The sequence below is a fragment of the Ixodes scapularis genome, unplaced genomic scaffold (genome assembly GCF_016920785.2).
Source record: "Ixodes scapularis isolate PalLabHiFi unplaced genomic scaffold, ASM1692078v2 PGA_scaffold2__306_contigs__length_199485367, whole genome shotgun sequence".
In the NCBI taxonomy this organism is placed as follows: domain Eukaryota; kingdom Metazoa; phylum Arthropoda; class Arachnida; order Ixodida; family Ixodidae; genus Ixodes; species Ixodes scapularis.
Window position 1 is genome coordinate 25,684,100 of NW_024609857.1, and position 21,028 is coordinate 25,705,127.

The 21,028-nt window shown below is 51.9% G+C and overlaps 1 protein-coding gene across 1 annotated transcript; it reads right to left on the bottom strand.

The window, feature by feature from the left end:
* Nucleotides 1-1,450: 1,450 nt before the first annotated feature.
* LOC121046393 (major facilitator superfamily domain-containing protein 6-B-like) lies at nt 1,451-2,356 on the bottom strand. Its single transcript, XM_040500579.1, has one exon. It carries the CDS (start codon nt 2,354-2,356, stop codon nt 1,451-1,453), a length of 906 nt encoding a protein of 301 aa, XP_040356513.1.
* Nucleotides 2,357-21,028: the final 18,672 nt, after the last annotated feature.

The window sequence follows — 21,028 nt, forward strand, 5'->3', positions numbered from 1 at the left end:
TAGTGCAATAAATTTATTTCGTGCATTATGCCACCTGCTTTTATGCCTTTCCTTCCACACTTCCTGGCTTTGAAGAAACTCCTAGATGGATGCGAAGGAATACTCCCGTAGGGATACGACTCCTAGGAGGATGTGAAAGAAGACTCCCGTGGGTCCACGTACTAACTCCCAAATGGATGTGAAAGAATACTCCCTTAGGTCCCGGCTGTAACTCCCAGGTGGATGTGAGAGAATAGTCCCATAAGTGCGCGTAAAAACTCCCATATGGATGTGAAAAAATAGTCCCATAAATGCACGTAAAAACTCCCATATGGATGTGAAAAAATAGTCCCTTAAATGCACGTAAAAACTCCCATATGGATGTGAAAAAATAGCCCCATAAATGCACGTAAAAACTCCCATATGGATGTGAAAAAATAGTCCCATAAATGCACGTAAAAACTCCCACATGGATGTGAAAAAATAGTCCCATAAATGCACGTAAAAACTCCCATATCGATGTGAAAAAATAGCCCCATAAGTGCACGTACGAACTCCCATATGGATGTGAAAGAATAGTCCCATAAATGCACGTAAAAACTCCCATATGGATGTGAAAGAATACTCCCGTGGATCCACGTAAGAACTCCCAGGTGGATGTAAAGGAACATTCCCGTGAGTCCACGTAAAAACTCCCATAAGGATGTGAAAGAATATTCCCTTGGATCCACATAGGAACACTCTGATGGAAGTAAATAAATACTCCCATTGATCCATGAACAGACTCCCGTACTGCTGGGAGTTCTGTACATACTCCCTTGCATCCCCCCAAAACCTCTGGCCTGCGTGGGAGTTCATTCTGAGCTCCCATCCTGCAGAGTATAAAAACCTCCCAAAAGGGAATGCGCTAGAGGACAAGCGATGTACTCCCATCTGGGTATATTTTCGTTTAGTGTGTAACGCAATCAAACGGGGCTATGTAAACTGACCTTTACATGTACTTCCGTTAAGGTAGGTCGGAAAATTTGCAACGGTCGCGCACGCATGCAACCGAACGGCCGTAACGACCAAAACACCTCAGCAAACATTGACTCATATATTGCTTCGCGATGGTACCCTTTACATCGCTAATGTATGGTGAACACTTTTCCCGGTGATTTTGTTGACATGGTCGCTTCGGTTGTATACGAATGCAACTAGCGCAGATGTGTGATCCAGCCTTTACATTATAAGTCAATGGAACATCCGTGCCTCAAGTGTCGCGTGCAAAGCTACTCCTTAGACTGGTCGCCAGATTCCATGAGGAGCACGCATGTCCCGGTAACCTGCGGCATATGCAGACGTAAGCTCCCTCAACAAAACGCAACGCAAGGAAACGATACTGTGCGAACGGGCCTTTGTACTTTCTTCCCTTTCTGCGTAAACGGCCGGCGTGCGCCTGTGAGGCGCGAACTGCACAACGTTAGAATCACTACATAGGTAACTTACCGATACCATTGAAGCCCAAGGCGTTCAGGATGCACATCACGGAGGCTGTCGTCCCTGATGGAGCGGCCTCTTTGGCGAACACCGTGATGGACGACACCGCCAAAGAAAAGGCGGCACCATTGGGGATGGCTGTCAGCAGCATGAACCACGGGTTACGAACAAACGTGCGACCAACGTACGACACCGCGTACGATGCAAATGACAGGGAACACGCCGAGAAACAACCGGTTCGTTTCAGAATCGGCTCCGAGAAAAACAGCAAGGGTAGTTCCGCCAAAGTGCCCACAAAAGTGTATAGCCCAATGATGAGCTTTGATGCTTCCATGTCTTCTAAGAACCAAATGGTGTAGGATTGCGTGATAATGAACAATGTTCCAAGAAGACACGCCCAAGGGACAAACACAGTCACATCAAGGCGACTGAAAACCGCCCTGACGTCCCTAAAGAAAGTAGTTGTTACCTTTTCCATTGTCCATCGCGGGACGCAGCAGAGGAGAAACATGTCTAGCAGCAAGAACACAGAAAATAGGATGAAACACGGAAAGTATCCGGAGCGTCCTTTCGTTAATTTGTTCGCTTCGTCAATGAAGAATCCCAGAAGGGCGCTACAGAGTCCATAGCTCACGGCGCCCCAAAGCCTCTGCTGTCCAAAAGACTTGGCGTTATCGCCCAAGAACTCACAGGTCACAGCATCTGATATAACGGTCACTGTCACAGAAAGCACTGACGCTATAACCACAAACACCACGTAAAGGTAGAACGCGAGCAACCTGGGCGAGCGTTCCTGGCATGAACAGTTCAATTCGCAACTTTCCTCGTTTTGGCCGGCCGTCCGATTCAACAGAATCTTGCAGATGTCTGTGGCATTGTTGCCGAGGTCAAATTCCATCTGGATGACAAATAAGGTGACATCTGGCAGGCTTCGCCAGCAAGAGATTTTCCACTTCAGTGACTGAACTGCGCAACTCGAAGCCTCGTTCTGAAGTGTCACTCTTCCTTCAGGGCATGACAGGTGTCCTCTCAGATCCGTATCTCCTGTCCGGATGTATTGGCTTGAAAACACAACTCCGAACGATACAAGAGTGATTGTTTGCAAAGTTAACAATACTGCTGTGACGCTTTGTGTTCGGTCGATGATGAAGCCGCAGATTGGCTTGAAGAGTGCGGTAACCAGAGGTATGAAAGTAAATATGTAGGCTATGGTGGTCTCAGCAATGCCATTTTCACGACCCACAGCTGTTGCGTAGGGTTGCACGCAAGCAATCGCTGCATTCAGAAAGAGAAACGAAGTTTTAATTTAGTGCCATTTAATTGAGCGTTAGTGTTTAGATTATGCATTAACTTTTGACTTAAGGACGCAACGACAGTGTTTTAAATCTGTATACGCGAGAAAACCAAAACAACACAAAGAAAATGAAGAAGAAAAGCACAACAGCCGAATGCATCAATATGATATATACGATACTCACCGGCAGTGTAGAAAAAGAGGTGGACTTTTATCGGCAGAAGACGCCTGCTCACTGAAGCCGGGAAGAACTTCATTATTTTTTCTTTGTACGGGACAGGATACGTTTCCCTGAGGTTCGGCCGAAAAAAATTTCAATTGAACTTATTTTCCCCCCAAAAAACAAATATAAATCGAAGTAAAAAGGCTAGGAAGGCGAGTTGGTTCATGACTTATACAATTGAAGGCGTTCGTCCTGTTTGCCTTTCTCATTGTCCTTGTCTACTGTTAGCAGCTTTGATTTAATAACTAAACGTAACAAAACTAGGGCTGGACGAAGCCCTGTACGTTCTTTTGAATTATTTTTTGATGGGGTGATCAAATGGCAAATAGTGCTCGTAGAAAAGTCAAATACAAATCGTTAGCATATTTGTCTACACTTAAAAAACACCAACTTGCCACAACAACAAGAAAAAGGCTAGTATATGTGGTTTATTTGTTTGTACTAAAGAATAACACATGCATGGTCAAGCGCGCGGTCCGTGAATAGAATAAAATGGCCAAGTTTGTTGTGTCCGCGGACAAAAAGCGATGCTTGTGGCGCTCGTGGCAGAACAGATTATGCCTATGGTCACTACTCAGGGGAAAATCAACGACAAATGAAGGTACAGGAGACTCTCGAAACAATAGAATGCCGTACACGACAACTTAAACGAAGGTATAAAAAGGAAATTGCATTTCTGTTGTCAGTTTTTAAGTTTTAGCGAGGTTGTATTTGCCCATTTTATTTCAGCCCTCAGTTTTGAGCATGCGAACATACTAAACAAACAAAGGGGAGACCTTTCAACTGGGCAGATACGAAGGCTGCCGACATTCTCCTCCGAAAAAAACATTCCTCATGATCTGTACAAAGACCGACTGGTCTTTATGGCTTATTTAAAAACCCTTTTCCCACGACCTTATTTTTTTTAAACATCGGCAACAAAAAATATTAATTTTTATTATAGTTAATTTGATACGGCGTACTATGTGGGATAGAAAAGTTTAAAACTACTGTTGACCGATTATGTTTTTATAGTGTCACACGATTCAGGGAATGTACAGGAGAGAGGCAACATTATCATTGTCGCAGTAGTGTTTTGTTCACTGTTCCAGCAGCGTTTGGGAGTTTTAGTCGATACGCTTACACGGGACCCACACCGCTTGGGATGCGCGCTTCCCTTCGAGCTTGCAAATTTTAGTGCGAGTTGCCAAGACGTTCCTATACTTCGTATAATCGTAAGTCATTGCGCAGTCCAGGACTAGGACTAGGACAAATACAGGTCGCGACCGTAAGAACTAAAACATTTGGCACGCCTTGCGAAATTCGAATTCCAAACGTAAATACCTGAAAGTGGTCACGCCAACGTAGTTTCGTCAAAAGTTTGATGTCTCTTATTTTCTACAGCCCAATTCAGAGGTAGTTAAATATTAAAAATAAAGCAGAATCGGAGGTAATGTATTTTCTGTCCTCTCCCAGCCTGTTTGTCGTCTGCACCTGACTTTAGGAGCTCGCTCCCGGGTGGTTTGCTGAATGCAAAAACCGCTTAAACCGGTAGCAGAAACTATCGATGAGCGGGAGAATCGCGATAATTAATACAATAACCGCCTGGGAGGAAGCTCGCAAACCGGTGTGCAGACCACTAACCTCTGGTACGGGCGCAGGAAATGCACGACCGCCGTTTTTGCTTTAGTAATGCGAAAGTATTACCTTTCCCATGGAGCGAAGCCGCCGTTGTCTGTAACCGTCTGTAGCAGAAAAACGGCACCTAAATTCTCATCCCCAATAAAACAAAAAGAAAAGCACAGCAGCGCAGATGCTTCGTCACGGAAGCCGTCGTGAAGCCGGCAGGGTTCGCCGCACGTGCGCAGAGGGGGAGCGTAATATGTCACCGTTAGAGCGTCACGTGGAAAAGGAAAACGTGGCGCGCTGCTTGTAGGAATGCGCTGCGTGTAGCATTCCTACACACAAGCAGTCTGACGATTATTTTTAAAATATTTGATTACCTCTGATTTGAGCTCTGATTTGAGAAACTATAGGTTCGCGTGCCCGATTTCAGGTATTTACGTTTGTTTTTCGAATTTTCCAAGGTGTGCCATAGGCAGTAGACCTTAGAGCCGCACATAGTACAAACACGACTATACACACTAAACACGCAAAGTCAGAGCGCACTCACTGCGCTCTGCGCACTCACTCGGGTCGTGGCGTCGGGTGCGCTCGGACGTAAAGTGAAGGGAAGTATGGTCACAGTACGGCTTCCCAGATAGCTGTGCTATTCCTAGCTGCGAATGTCGAGTGTTATAAAAATAAATACCCAGCACTGTTACCCTAGCCTAATCGTGGAAACTTCTCTCTGCCAGAGGCGACGGCGATGGGCGTGAGCGAAAACGGGTTTTCGTTTTGCGGTAACCCCCAGCTGTTGCAAGAACGACGACAGCCTTGACGTCACCGACTTCTTTAGGACCTTGGTGGAGTTTCACGAACATTTTTAGAGCAAGGTTTTTGTTGCACGTACTCCACTGCCTGCCGCTCTCCCACTGCGTGCCACTTGCCACTATACACCTTTCCAAAAAACACTCGACCCCAGGGGCAACAAACCGTTTTCGAGCCCACTCACTGAGTTTGAGACTAGACTCTCACCGGCGTCCCTCCTAACCCTAACCGAGTGAACTGTGATTTTAATAGACGCAGCCTGCGTAGGCGCAGTTTCAAACGCTGCTGGCGGCTAAATTCTCCTCTTTTCCCGCTATATTTTGTGTTTCATGGTACATGTATTTTCTCGAGGACATTGAGAAAGCATTGTGCCACATTTAAAAAAAAAAAAAAAAAAAACACAAAAAAAAGCTGTAAACTATTTTTGGTGGGTTCGCGCGCGACAGAACGAATGCAACTGGAATGTATAGTTCTAGTTATTTGTTTTTTTCTTACGATAAGCTTTGACGGCGCCGCGGGATTCGCCGCATGTGAAACGACAAAGCGCTTTGCTGTCAAAAATAAATTGCAACAGAAGAGGGCCGAAAGGCATGCATTTTTCACGCTCACAAATAACGTGTTTACCAATGGACAGGACACGGACATACAATTGAGGAAGTGTTAACATTCGAACAATATATCGTACATACCACACGATGCAGCGTTATCCAAAAATAATTTATTTAAGAAAGATCTAAAATAACACAGTCACAGTCGACGACAGTCACATCTTGACGATCGGACGGAATCCGAGATGACTGTTTTGGGGCACGTTTTGGAGAGAGCTTCCTTTTTTCACAACCGCACCAAGGCAAAGAAACAAACGCGACTGACCCGTTTCTCACCCTAACCCGGACAACTATTTTTGGAGATGACTGAGGATTCTACGCGGATTATCTCTGGGAGGTGTGAGAACAATGTTCGCAAAATCGCGTCGGGGGTCGTTCGACGACCTTCACCTCCTTCGTTTCCCGTGAATGTCGAGCAGAAAAGCTTGAATGGCAGGCACTTACCAGCCTTATTTCGCACAGTGGAATATAACATAAAAAGGGTACGCAGCACGCATAAAAAAAAATTAAGTGGAAACTTTCGAGAGGGGCGATAAAACGTTGAATGCAAAACCGCAAAAACGTAGGTAGAGAACCGCGCTGAGCGGGTCTTCACAGTCCCAGAGAGGGGCAGAAAATTTCTAGCTGATAGAGGGCGCGAGGGTCGCACCAGCCGCATCAGCATCAGCAACATGGCGGCGGCCTAGGAGCGTTTTTTGGAAAGGTGTATACGCGGTAGGGCGGCGGAACAGGAGCGGCGGGAAAGTAGCGGAGGGAGAAACACATTCTCGAAACCCGGACCTGTCACGATCCTTCTAGAACATGGACGAAGGGGGCCGAAGCTCTCGCCGAAAAGAGACGACACGCAGCCTGGTTGTGAGGGTGAACGATGACTGACCGGGGCGGCGTGCGCTCCACGGTGTTTATTGGCGCGGTGACCAATGTTGCCCGCCGAGCCTGGCGGCCACAGACGGGCGGAGTGGAGGGGGGCGCTACAAACTTGTCACAGGACCGCTCGTGTCCACCGAGATCGAACTAGATGCGATTACAGCGGCGCCCTTTGGCGGCGAGTAAAATCATGAAAGTTGGTTTATATAGCTAATGCCGGAGGGCGCTGCGAGCAACCCACAACTAAAGCGCTGGATATCCTGACTTATTCCAAGTACCGCCCTCATTCGATCGTGCCGCGGGCGCTCCTATTGAATGCCGGTGACGCGTCGCCATCTTTGGCTCATGGCGTAGCCCACATCCTGATGCGCACGCTCCTATTGGTCTGCTGTGGCTGCCGGCGACGGGCCGCCGTTTCCGAACAGGCTCCTATTGGTCTACTGTAGATGTCGGCGCCACGCCGCCGCGCCAAACTAGACTGGCGGCGACGCTCGGACATTTTTGGCTGAAGTGCGTCCCAGCATGCACAAGCTTGGGGGAACTTTGAAACGTTATAAAATCCACCCTGCGCTTTACCCGCAACTACTCGAAATGAGTTAGTCCGTACGCTCCGAACGCACTAAAAAGCAGACGATATCACAAGCGTCATTCGCGCGCGCACTCTTAAAAAAAAAAAAAAAAAAAAAAAAAGCTAGTAGTTTTTACCAGGTGAAATCTAGTAACTGCCTGTGACATATGTTACTATGTGCATAGTAACCGTAGGTAGTAACGGTCAAGCTAGTAACGGTTACTGTAGCCAGTTACAGGTTAAAGACCGACGACCAGTTCGTGCTTTCCCCTTTTCCCCCGCTTCCTCCTCTCCCCCCCTTCTACCCTGCCTACCGTTGTCTATTTCCTCCTGCCCATGGTGAAGAGGATCTTCTGTCTTTCAGAATCTCGAGTCAGGTCGTCGGCCTTTAAGAAAAATTTTCGAGGGAAAGTAGGGCTGGGGAGGAGGAAGCAAACGGAATGTTGGAAAGGAGAAGGGGAAACCCCCTCCTCTCTCCAGAGTTCTGTCTGCTTCCTCCTACTCAGAAGTCCTTCCCTCGAAAAGTTCTTTTAACATGTAACTGACTATAGGTCAAGGAGGTAGTAACTGTGTGGGAAGCCGAGGAGGACGACGGCGCGCGAGGGGGCAGGAGCGGTGGCCGGCGGCCCGGTGCGCGTGACAGAGTGCACGAGAGATTCCGCCAGGCACTGGGGCAAGACACACGGACGAGGACTGCAACGGCAAGGCACAGCGACCAGCCGAAACAGTAAAGTGATTTGAATTCATTCTTGCTCGTGTGACTTCTTGGGAGGGCGGACCAGGCAGGGACCGATTGGGCAGCAGTATAGTAGAGCGACCCACACAACTGGCGCTTCCAACGTGGGGCCCGATTGGTCTGCTGCTTGTTCTGTTCGTCCCGGGGAGTCACACAGGTCTATTGAGCGTTCAGCGTGGTGTAGAAGGGTAAACGCTAACGATGCCCCCCAAGACGAGGTCGACCCGCAATAGGGACGAGGACGACTCGTCTGAGAGCGGAACTCAGGAACCGACTGACGCTGCGGGGGCCGGAGAAGGCTCTAGTACGCGAGCATCTCCAGATGCTGGGATTTTACCACCAGCTCCAGCTGGAGGCGCGGCAGACGTCGGCGAGTTTATGCGCGCCATGACGGCGATGATGGAGACGTTCTCGCGACAAATCGTGACCACTCCAGGAGTCGCGAGTGCCACGCCTATGTCTCTGCCCCGACCGCGGTTGTCCGTACCGACGCCGACCTACGCGGGATATTCCGACGGGAAATCGGTCCACGATTTCTTACAGGACTTAGACGCGTATGTAGCCGCGTTGGGAGCATCAGAGGAAACGGCCTTGGTGCAGATCGTGCCAATCGCGTTAACGGGCGACGCGTCGCGCTGGAGACGGTTGCAACGACCGTTTCTATCGATGGCGGACTTCCGGACGCGGTTTAGGGAGGAATTTTTGCCCCCTGATTACGAGATGCGGATTAGGGACGAACTAGCTAATCGCACTCAGCACCCCGACGAGAGCCTCGTGGAGTACGTTCGCGCGCTCCAGGAGCTCTACTCGAGGGCCGAACCATCCGCGTCTGACGCAGAGAAGGTAGCTAGAGCGATACGGCAATGTCACCCTAGATTCAAAGCCTATCTGCGCGGACGGGATTTCGCGGATCTGGAGGCACTTGCCAGAGAGGCGCGAACGGTCCAAGCGGGCTTGCTCGCTGAGCTGCAGTACAGCCCCCCTCCGAGGGCCGAGGAGTCCCTAGAGCCAAGATGCACGTGGGCAGGACGCGCCGCAGACACTCACATTGAGTCGCGGACAGCGTATACGGCCGTTGCGAAGCGCGGTCACGGGGTAACTATAACGCCCCGGGCTTTGGACCCCTTCGCTTACGAGCAAAGGCGCAGGGCAGCCAACGCAAACTCGGCCCGAGTGCAGACCCGTGGGGGTGGCGCAGTGGTCAACCACCGCAGAGGCGCGACTGGTCACGACAGTCGCGGGAATCATGACTCACCGCGGTTTGCCACAGATGAAGTGTCGCGTGAGAGTAACGATGGACAGGTTGCGCGTAACGACCGGCCACAAGTCAGGTGTTACAACTGTCACCGTCTTGGGCACATCAGGCGGCATTGCACGTGGGTAGCGTCTGGTTCTCAGGGTTCCCAGGGAAACGCCAGAGGCCGGCGCCACTAATCAGGTCCTCTGAGTCGAGGTTGCCGGCCGCTGCCGAGGCCCAGTATCAGTGTGCCGACAGGGCGGAAATTGTGGCCGGCGACCGCGTGGCGATGGCCCCGTCGGCGTGTCGGGCTCAGAGCACGACACCTGAGAAGGGCCCGTACGTGCGTGTAGAGATCGGTGGTAGAGAATATTCGGCACTAATTGACACCGGTTCTACCCTTTCTCTAATTGGCGATAATGTGTACGAGGACTGCCGTAACAGGAACCTTTGCGCGCGGGAACTTGTAACTCCGCTGCGTTTAGCGACAGGATTGGCCGAAGCGCAAGGGGCGATGCGCCTTCACCTTGGCCTTGACGGCAGACGAAGGAGGCAACGTTTCGTTTACTTGCCCGGTATGTCGATTCCTGTTATTCTGGGGCAGGACGTCGTCTGTCGTGAGGGCATAATCCTGGACTTGAGGAACAACGGGTATGGTTATAGTGCGTTTTCTCCTCTTATTCCCTTTGTTGCCCCATCATCTCTGGTGCAGGAAATGGAACGTTCGCTCGCTGCGTCACGCCAGGAGCAGGTATTAGCTGCGCGAGTCGTGCCCGGGAACGTCGAAATGATAATTGCGTCTTTCGATGGGCCCGCCGACCAACGGCGGATGCTAGCGAACGCCTTGTCCCAACACGCAGCTATGTTTACCGAGAGACCGGGGCTTACGACTGTTTTACAACATAAGATAGATACAGGAGAGGCCAGGCCGTGGGGGTGTAATCCTAGACCACTAAGCGTACATAAACGGGCCCTCCTAGACGCGGTTCTCGACGAGATGCTGGACACAGGGGCGGTGCGGCCATCGCAGAGTCCCTGGGCGTTTCCAGTAGTTTTGGCGCCAAAGAAAGACGGCACCGCGCGCCTTTGCGTTGATTACCGAAGACTTAATGAGGTCACTAGAAGGGACGCGTATCCTTTTCCCTCTGTTGAGTCTATAATGTATTCGCTTGGAGGCGCGAGGGCCTTCACCACGCTGGATTGTAGCAGGGGCTTTCTCCAGATCCAGGTGGCGCCAGACGATGTCCAAAAGACGGCGTTCACCTGTTACAGGGGGTTATTTGAGTTTACGCGTCTTCCGTTTGGGTTGTCGAACTCGCCGTCGAGTTTCCAACGGCTCATGGACATCGTGCTGGGCGATGCGAAATTTAACTTCGCCATGGCCTACATGGGTGACGTTGTGGTATTCTCCAAGTCGTTCAAAGAGCACCTAACTCATCTCGAGATCGTCTTAAGGCGAATGAGTGAGGCCGGTCTAACAATTAATCCAAAAAAGGTGCAACTGGCCGCCTCAAAGGTAAATCTTTTAGGCTTTGTCGTAGACAATGGTACCTTGAAGCCGAACGATGAGAAATTGAGGGCCATTCTCGATTATCCACCACCGCACGATGTAAAGAGCCTTCAAAGGTTTCTGGGGATGGTTGGCTTTTACCGGCAGTTCATCCCGATGTGCGCGGAGCTGGCGCGGCCATTGAATCTGCTGCTCCGGAAAGGCTCGAGGTGAGTCTGGGGTCCAGAGCAGGGTGCTGCCTTCTCGTCTCTCGCGAGAGCAATAGCAAACACCGCTAGCCTTCGGTTACCAGATCTTAATCGGCATTTTGTTGTGCAGACAGATGCGAGCGACTACGGTGTCGGAGCAGTACTGCTACAGGAGCACGATAGACAGTTGCGCCCTGTGGCATTCGCTAGTCGAACGCTCACACCGTCGGAACGCAACTACAGCGTGACGAAAAAGGAAGGGTTGGCCGTCATGTTTGCTCTGAAGAAGTTCGACCTCTATTTAGACGGTACGACTTTCGTTATTCAGACTGATCACGCAGCACTTACCTGGATTCAGAGGCTAAAAGAGCCCGCGGGAAGGCTGGCCCGCTGGGTACTAACCTTGCAGCGCTACTCGTACACGGTTGAGTACCGAAAGGGATCGACCAACAAGGTCGCGGATGCGCTCTCTCGGGCGCCCCAGGATGGTGGTTGGGAGGAGGGAGAGTGTAACGAGAAGCGCGGGAAGAACAGGAGAATGTCTCCGGATGCAGGGGTGAGGTCCCTCACGGACGGTTGGGAGGAGGCGAAGCAACCGGCACTCGTAGCAGCCTTAGCGCGCGGCACGAAGGAGCAAAGGATCGTCGCTTGGGGTGAAGTGGTCAGCAAGGAAGAGCTTGTCGAGGCCCAGAAAGCAGATGGTTTTTGCCAGCGGGTGTTGGGTAAACTGGCTGAAATTGCGGTCGACACCGGGAAGGCTGGCGGTCGAGTTAATGATCATTTTGATTCATATCTGCTGGGCGAAGACGGCTTATTGCTTCGCTACATCCCAACGATCGATGAAGGGGAGAGTAATGAGTCTCCCTTCAGGGTGGTGATTCCCAGGAAGCTACGGAAGAGGTTTATCGGGTACTTCCACGACTCGGCTCTGGCAGGTCATGGCAGTGGCAGCAAGACTTTTCATAAGTTATGCCGCGCCGCGACCTGGCCGGGGATGAGGCAAGACGCACTCCGATACGCCCGCAGCTGTCCAGCCTGCCAGAAAGCGAAGCCCAGAGGGGGCAAGCCTCCGGGCTTGATGCAGTCGGTGGAGAGTCACTATCCGTGGGAGATCGTCGCTTGCGACATCATCGGCCCACTGCCGAGAAGTCCGCGGGGAAACCAGTACCTCTTGGTTATTACCGATCATTTCTCAAAGTGGGCAGAGCTGTACCCACTGAGGAAGCTGGTTTCAGAGCGGATCTGGGAAAAGTTACTGGATACTTTCCTACGCTTCGGCACACCCAGGTGTCTCATTAGTGATAACGCTAGTTATTTTACTAGTAAAGTGTTCGTGGACTCCTGCTTGGCGCTGAACATAAAGCACAAGAGGACAACACCGTACCATGCCCAAGCCAATATCACTGAGCGTGTGAATCGGAATATCAAAAGCATGCTGATCGCGCTAACGGAGAGACACCGAGACTGGGATGAGCACATCGCTGAGATGGGTTTTGCCATCCGGAATACTGTGAACAGATCGACTGGTTTCACGCCAGCGTTTCTGAACCTGGGTAAAGAGATCCCGTCTCCGCTGGAGAACGAGTTACGGAGCAACCAAGGAACACCAGGACGCCCGCCCTCTAGGTATGCGGAACAGCTAACGAACCGCTTGTCTGGGGCGCTGCACGATGCTAGAGAGAATCTTGATGCCGCAAGGATCGAGCAAGCGGCGCAGTATGACAGGAGCCATAGGCACTTGGAATTCAAGGTTGGTGACTTGGTCCTGAGAAGAACCCACCCTCTGAGTAACGCAGCTAGCGGTTTCGCCGCATCGCTTGCTCATAGATGGGAAAGGCCCTATGAGGTAAAGACGCGAATGTCACGGCTTACTTATAAACTCACTCGGTGTGATACAAATGAGGAGTCGGGTCCAGTTCACATCGCGGACTTGAAGGGGTATTACCGTCGCGATGGGGAACATAGTGAATGAAAACTACCGCCGCCGCCACATTCGGCCACAGAAAGTGATGATTTTCCGGTGTCTGACAGTGTTCTTTCTACACAGGATGCCTCCTTGGAGAAACCGCCCCAGGGGGCCATACCCAGGAGGCCCACCGGACGGGCCAGGCCCCGGGGCGGCTGGACCCCAGTGGTCGGGTCGACCAAACCTTCGGGGCGGCCGCCCAGGGAGGCGTCAACACCGGGGATGGCCGAACGGCGGAGCGGGCCAGCGCCGCCCGGGCTCCGCAGGTACCGCGAGCCCGGCAGCCGGCAGGCCTGCGCGGCACCGGGCAGGGCCGTCCGCAGCAACATCGCGGCACCAGGCAGGGCCGTCCGCGACGGAGCCCCCGCACCACGGAGCGGGTCCGTCTACGACCGGGGGACCTGCCTGGAGTCGGCCCCCCTGCCACACCGTGGCCACGTGGACGGCGTGGGAGGAAGGAGGGGCGGTCCACTTCGTTTCCCGCCGTCGTTGGAAGCATCAACCCAGACCAACGCCTGGCCAGCCCGACCACCAAGTCCCACTCCCGTTCCGTGGCCACACGCAGCCGGCGGCGCCACGGGTCTTGGGAGCGCCTGACACCTGCTGGCTGTGCGGGGTCCCCATAATACATCTGGAAACCCACGAAGCAGGTCAACTCCATGCTGACCTGCTGGAGGCACAGCCCCTCCCGGACCACGTGGCGGCAGCGGTCCAGACCCTGAGGGCAAGCCGCCCGGACCTCCTGGCTCCCGCTGCCTTGGCCTCCGTTCAACCAGCCCGGCCTCCCGAAAACCGTGCCACCGCACCGGCTGCCGCAGCCGCCGCCATCGAACCCGCCACCACGACGGCCCCCACAACACCGGCCGCCACCACATCCTGCGGGCCAAGTCATCGGGCCAGTGTCGTGTACCAGCCCCCTCCGTCCCCCTCGACTTCCGACGACGCCATCATGGCCGAGGTAGAACAACTCCTCGGCCAAAACCAGTGAGCACCCGGGGCCCCCCCGAAGACCGGGCTTTGAGGGGGGGGGGGAAGTGTGGGAAGCCGAGGAGGACGACGGCGCGCGAGGGGGCAGGAGCGGTGGCCGGCGGCCCGGTGCGCGTGACAGAGTGCACGAGAGATTCCGCCAGGCACTGGGGCAAGACACACGGACGAGGACTGCAACGGCAAGGCACAGCGATCAGCCGAAACAGTAAAGTGATTTGAATTCATTCTTGCCCGTGTGACTTCTAGGGGAGGGCGGACCAGGCAGGGACCGATTGGGCAGCAGTATAGTAGAGCGACCCACAACTGATACTACACTTCAAGTAGAACCATTGAAAGAACTCGTATATTTCACTACCTCTAACTAGTAACTCGCACTACCTCCCGGCAGAAGACCAGAAACGCATCGAGTCACGTGGTTTCCGGTGAAGAAAAAAGGCGAGTGTGGTTATACCACTTACCACCGGATGGCAGGCGCAACAAAAATTACAACTGGGAATGAGGAATTCAGGTGGCGCTAGTCGCCGTGCAATTTAAAGTGCGCAAAAAAAGAAGCCGATTATATATAGTTTATTCTAACGCTACAAAATTTGCCAGTAATGCATAACTTGCACAGAAACATTTTCAGCACACAATTGATAGGATGAATTCAGCACAGATCACATACAAATAATGCGAACATCCGTGAAAGCATTACTTTAATCACTCCACTCGCTAACTACATTGACCGCCCATGAGTAATCATACTGACCATTTGAGTGAGCCTAACTGTCGTCGTGTATCACCATGTCAGTGAGTAATGTTGCAAATATAGCGCTCTTCTCACACTAATTTCCTTCCTCAAGAAAGTTTTCAAACGATCCGAGGCTTCTATCTCCTAGTAGAAAACAAAGGTAAACACGGAAATTATTTCCCAAAGTCGACGAAAACAACCCCCCCACCGGTTCTCAGCACCCATGTCTTCGCTTCCCCTGGCCATCAGAAACGAGCAGCAAGAACCATGCACCGAAAAACAATGGGAACCTGACCTTAGTCACTCACAGAATGAAAACGACAGGGCGTGTCTTTCGAACGCCCGGCTTCCAGCTCGCACTCCATGCCGTCCGCCGCGCTTCGGCTGCGTGCGTACGCTCGGGGTGCTGTAATGAACGCCGTCCTGGAGGCCCACAGGCGTCCAAGCGACCTTCCAAGAAGCCAGCAGACATGGACAAAGCGTCCAGGCATTTCTACGTTCCTGGAAACCATGGGGCTCCAGGAAGCCCAAGGACATGCGTCCGCGGCGAGAAGAAAGTGCTGGTCAGCGACCTTTCAAGAGGCCCGCCGACGTGGGAAGAAGACGAGCCACTCGGCCTTCCAGGAATCCCACAGTGGCCCACTGGGTCAATGCATCCTTACCCGCACTTCCCAGGTGGACCCCTCCCGTCGGGCGCCCCGCACCCAATTACCTTCCCTTCGTAAGAGGAAGCCGCTGCAATCATGGATGCGCGCCGCGCCGACCCCGCCGACCCCTCGGGGGACAAGCGGACACGTCTTTGGGGCAGCTAATATGCATGGTGTTGGTGCCGTGGGTGGGCGGAGACGGGGGTGCGTGGCTGTGTGTGGGGGAGGAGCTGACATAGCTAGCCGAAATCCCTACGTGGGGAATGTAGGGAAGAGCGTCCCGTTAAAAGAAGCGGACTTCGGGACTCCTGTCTTCTGATGCTGTTTTTCGACCCTGTACAAATGTAAAGTAAACCCAATGTCAAAAGCGGCCCTGCTTCCGAGCTCCTTCTGCCTGATGTCCTGGTCGGCGCCTGGCTCCAGCGGAGCCCGACAACAAGGACGACCCCGGAGCTGTTACAACTGGATGGCAGCCGGTTGGATCGAGTTCAACGACCAGTGAGCGGCGGCGCCGAAAGATTTCATGGACCGTGATCCGAGTCTGGTGAGTGACGGCATTCTTCCTCTTTCGCCAGGCCTGTAAAATAGAGTTGAGAATTTTGCAGGGGCGTGGGGACTACCTTGGAGTTTGGAAGTTTTGAAGTTGGTACTTCTTGGTAGTGGAGCAGAGTTTGCCGCCCAGATAGGTCGCGGACATGGAGCTGCAGCGCTTGCTGAAATCGGAGTTGCTCGACTTGTGTGAAGAGCTTGGGGTTGAGGCGGGCACATCAATGAAAAAAATGGAGCTCGTTAAGGCTATTCAGGAAGAGGGTCATGACAATGATGAAATTGAGGTAATGTGGAAACGAATCAGAAACCGAAACGAAGACGAGGCAAAATTTAAAGAATTGGAACTTGAAAAACTTCGTTTAGAGGTGGAACTGAGGAAGACGAACGGAGGACCAGAGATGGAGGTAGCAGGCAGCCGAAATCTCTATGACATGTCGAAGCTGATACAGCCATTTAAGGTAGGACAGGACATGGGTCTCTACCTTGTAAACTTCGAGAGGGCATGTGAAAGGGCCCTTTTTAACCGGGACTCGTGGCCCAGAAGGTTGCTGGGTGTACTGCCCTGCGAGGCAGCCGGGGTAATAGCCAGGCTAACTGCGGAAGAGGCGGACGATTACGAGTGTGTGAAGGGCTGTTTGCTCAAAAAGTACCGCCTGTCGGCGGAAGCGTTCCGACAGAAGTTCCGAAGCGTGAGCAAAAAGCCAGAGGCTAGCTACGCTGAGTTCGCGTACGAACTGAGGTCGTATCTTATCGAATGGATGAAGGTAGCCAAGTCGTATGACGACAAAGAAAAGATTCTGGAGGTGGTCGCACTGGAACAGTTTTATAAGACACTAAGCGAACCCATGCGGACTTGGATCCAAGACAAAACAAATGTAGACTCCGCTACAAGGCCGCGGATCTCGCGGACGAGTATAGCTCACGCAGAAACAACAAAGAAGGAACGGGGAAAGCCTTCGAAAAAACAAACTGGGACGAGCGACGCGGCAAGGGATGGAAAGGGCGAGAGCCTATGGGAAGGAACACTGAGGAAAATCAGGGGGATGAGGAAACGAAGGCATCCCAGGGCAGTGACGCGGACGATAGGCAAAAGAAGAAAGCATTCGAGGCAAAGAAGCCTATAACGTGCTTCAATTGCCATGAGATGGGGCACATTGCCGCAAGATGCACTAAACCAAGGGTGGTTTTCGCCTACGCTAGTCAATGCGCGGAGAATGATGAGCTCCTGAGCCCGTACCTGTTCGACATGACGGTAAACGGGAAGGCATGCCGCGTGTTACGCGACAGTGGAGCCACCATTGACCTTGTTCACCCTACTTATGTCACTGAAGCCAACTACAATGGAAAGTGTAGTTGGATCAAGTCGGTGTTAGACGAAGGGAGCGTGTGTCTTCCCGTGGCGGATGTTTTTGTTTCTGGTCCGTTCGGAGAGGTTCGCACTGAGGCGGCGGTTTCGGACAAACTCCCGCCGTAGTACCGTTACTTGTTTTCTAACCGAACAGAAAAGATTCTAAGAGAGCGGGGCAAAAGCCTCGGGAAGGGTCTCGTTCAGGCACTCATAAGAGCTAAAGCTCGCGAGCTGTCTACGCGGTTTGCTTATGACGATGCTAACCCGGGAAATCTAAAAGACTCTCCAGTAATGGTTTTAGAACAGAGTAGCCCTAAAGAGACGAGGAAAGGGGTAGAAAGCGAGAAAACCCCCGCGTTAGACAGGGACACCCCCGACGAGCAGCTGACGCAGACAGATGGGGTGCTATTAGCCCCTACCTCAAAAGGCTTCGAACAGCTCGTCTCCGAAACAAAGGTAGCGCTCATTGAAGAGCAGAGGGCCGATCCCAGTCTGACCAAGCTTTGGGAAACTTGCAAGGATGGCGTGGCGTGAAAAAACGTCACCATTCCTGTCCGCGAGGACGTACTGTACTTAGACAAGTTAATTTTTGTGATTGCGGGCCTGGTGATTGCGGAGAGGGTGGCGTCGCTTGCTGGATTTGTGTGTTGCGGTCTGTGTTTCTTTGGGGTGTTGGCCACTCTCGACGACCTCAAAGCTGATCTCTTCAGGAGAGCAGCGGAAACTCCCCCCCTCCAGAGATCTTCCCGTCCGTGGAGGAGCTGTATTGAACGCCGTCCTGGAGGCCCACAGGCGTCCAAGCGACCTTCCAAGAAGCCAGCAGACATGGACAAAGCGTCCAGGCATTTCTACGTTCCTGGAAACCATGGGGCTCCTGGAAGACCAAGGACATGCGTCCGCGGCGAGAAGAAAGTGCTGGTCAGCGACCTTTCGAGAGGCCCGCCGACGTGGGAAGAAGACCAGCCACTCGGCCTTCCAGGAATCCCACAGTGGCCCTCGGGGTCAATGCATCCTTTCCCGCACTTCCCAGGTGGACCCCTCCCGTCGGGCGCCCCGCACCCAATTACCTACCCTTCGGAAGAGGAAGCCGCTGCAATCATGGATGCGCGCCGCGCCGACCCCGCCGACCCCTCGGGGGACAAGCGGACACGTCATTGGGACCGCTAATATGCATGGTGTTGGTGCCGTGGGTGGGCGGAGACGGGGGTGCGTCGCTGTGTGTGGGGGAGGAGCTAGCCGAAATCCCTACGTGGGGAATGTAGGGAAGAGCGTCCCGTTAAAAGAAGCGGACATCTTCGGGACTCCTGTCTTCTGATGCTGTTTTTCGACCCTGTACAAATGTAAAGTAAACCCGTTGTCAAAAGCGGCCCTGCTTCCGAGCTCCTTCTGCCTGATGTCCTGGTCGGCGCCTGGCTCCAGCGGAGCCCGACAACAAGGACGACCCCGGAGCTGTTACAGTGCACGGTACGTCGAAGCGTTGACGCAAATAGGCGCCGAAAAAGGGAGGGAGAAGAGGAGACTAGTGTACGCGGGGTCGTCAGAACGCTGTGCTCTGATTGGAAGGATTAGTGGGTACACCAAAAGCTAGCTGCCCTTTCCACTGCACTCGTCAAACCTATTCGAACGCGGGAGCCAGACACCAGATGGCGGCGCTCCACGTTCTCACGCATTCTACGTGTCCAGTGGAGACAAATGCAGCTAGCTTTAGGTCTACCCACTAATCATTCCAATCAGGGCTCGAAGATATGACGCCCCCGCGCGGTCTCCGTCTCCTCATCTCCCTCACTTTCTACGCGCATAGAGAAGGGGTCTCAAACTCATTCGAGTGTCGGGCCCAGATAGACGAAACCTCGAAAGCTTGTGGGCCAATGGGAAAAAACAATATTTCGATAATAAAAAAAAAAAAAAAACAGCAGTGGTGTTTGACCTTGCAAAGAAGCCGTCTGCCACAACCCAGTAATTCGCTAGAGAACGAACCTTGAATTTTCTGCTTTTTGTAAGCTCGCCGTTCAACCAACTTTAGCTTTCATTTGCTTATACAAATACTTTGGGCCCAGACTGATGTTATAAGATTGTAAACACCAACGTACTCGCAGTGTTTGAAGGGAAGCTGGAGCTGTTTTGTATTTGAGTAAAGACACTTAAATCGTCTTCATTTGGCCTCGATGCAGGATCACGAATATCTAGATTTTTCCTCTATGTGGTGCACGGAGGCTGCAGAAAAAAAAAATTAAAAGTACCGCTGAAGCCCCACCTTTCGCCTAGTAAACCTACGCACGCGCGCTCTTGCTATTTTAAAAAAGTAAAAAAAAAAAAGGAGACGTCACGATTGGTGTTAGTGCGGAGGAATATACTTGTCAAGCTTGCAACTGCACGCGATGCCCACAATAGCTGCACGCGCTTGGTGGCAGAAAGGTCCTTTTATAACGTAACGACAGGTCGGAGGTCTTTCGCGTTTTCTCGCGTTTAAGGTTAAAAATACTCTAGAATTCACCTCTAAGATGTCTTTTTCACGAACCTCATCAACTTCCCTTTAATAATCTGAGAGCAACTAGGCTCGGCAGAAATACCATATTTCTTTCTACGGCAGTTTTTGCTTTCCTGACTATTTTTACACCAGCATTAAAAGAAAATAGGTATTGTCTGACAGCTAGAAGAAGCAATAGCTCATCGCTTTATCTTTGGCTGTAGGTCCTGCTGAGCGAGAGTTTGTGCAGCCGACGTACCTCCATGAGCAAACACCTCGTACTTGTAGTCCGTCCTATTGCCGTTCCGGTTGATTTACATAATAAAGGGCTGACAGGCAAATATTTGGACGAAACAATATTCAGTCCAAAAGAAAACAGAATAGCGCAAAATGTGTGAGCACGTTGTATGACCAGAGCTCCATTTCGAGAGGAAGTGGGTCGACGATATAACAGTAGTGTTTATGGCGCGTGTGGGACTCGAGTCATGGGAACGGGGTGCTCGCAGTCACGGGATGTTTGCGGGCCGCGTTTCAGAGAGTCGCGGGCCGCATGCGGCCCGAGGGGCCATCTGTTTTAGGCCCATGATATAGAGGAAGCTAGCGCTGGAGGCGGGACAACTAAGGTTCCTCTCCGCCGCTCTCAACTTGTCAGTGACCATATAGGGCTGTAGGTTAGGATTGCGTGTTTTCGGCACTGGCATATACTACACTCTTCGCCATGTCATAGGATGAAACCCTCCTGAAATATAATGAATATGGTTTCGAATATCTGTTGTTTCATTGATCTCGTCAGCGTTAAGCCTGAAAATGTCTAGATACCGTATTTACTCGAGTAAGGGCCGCACTGTTTATGAAGAAGACCTGAGGGTTCGCTTTTCCGCAAAGCACGCGGATTGCCAATCACCGCGATGGACAGCATGATTCCAGCTGTTTACAGGACAGTGATAACGTCTTAGCGCGAAGATAACATCTGTGAAGGTTGCATTTGTATGGAGACTCGTTTTCTTGATCTTGTTATTCACTATGTTATTTATGCACAATGCGATGATTGGATGTATATGTGCTTTGCGGGAGAGTAGACACAAGGGCCTTGTTCTTAAATAGTGCGGCTATTACTCGAGTAAATACGGTATTTTTTTTATAAGACGAAGTTAAACTAATGTTACACAAGAGTAATATTATTACGGACATTGTAATAATGTTTTTAATGAAACTCGTTGTTTAAACAAATATTTC

Excerpts from the sequence above, each read along its gene's own strand:
- LOC121046393 (XM_040500579.1), bottom strand. The coding sequence starts at position 2,356 with ATGGAATTTGACCTCGGCAACAATGCCACAGACATCTGCAAGATTCTG.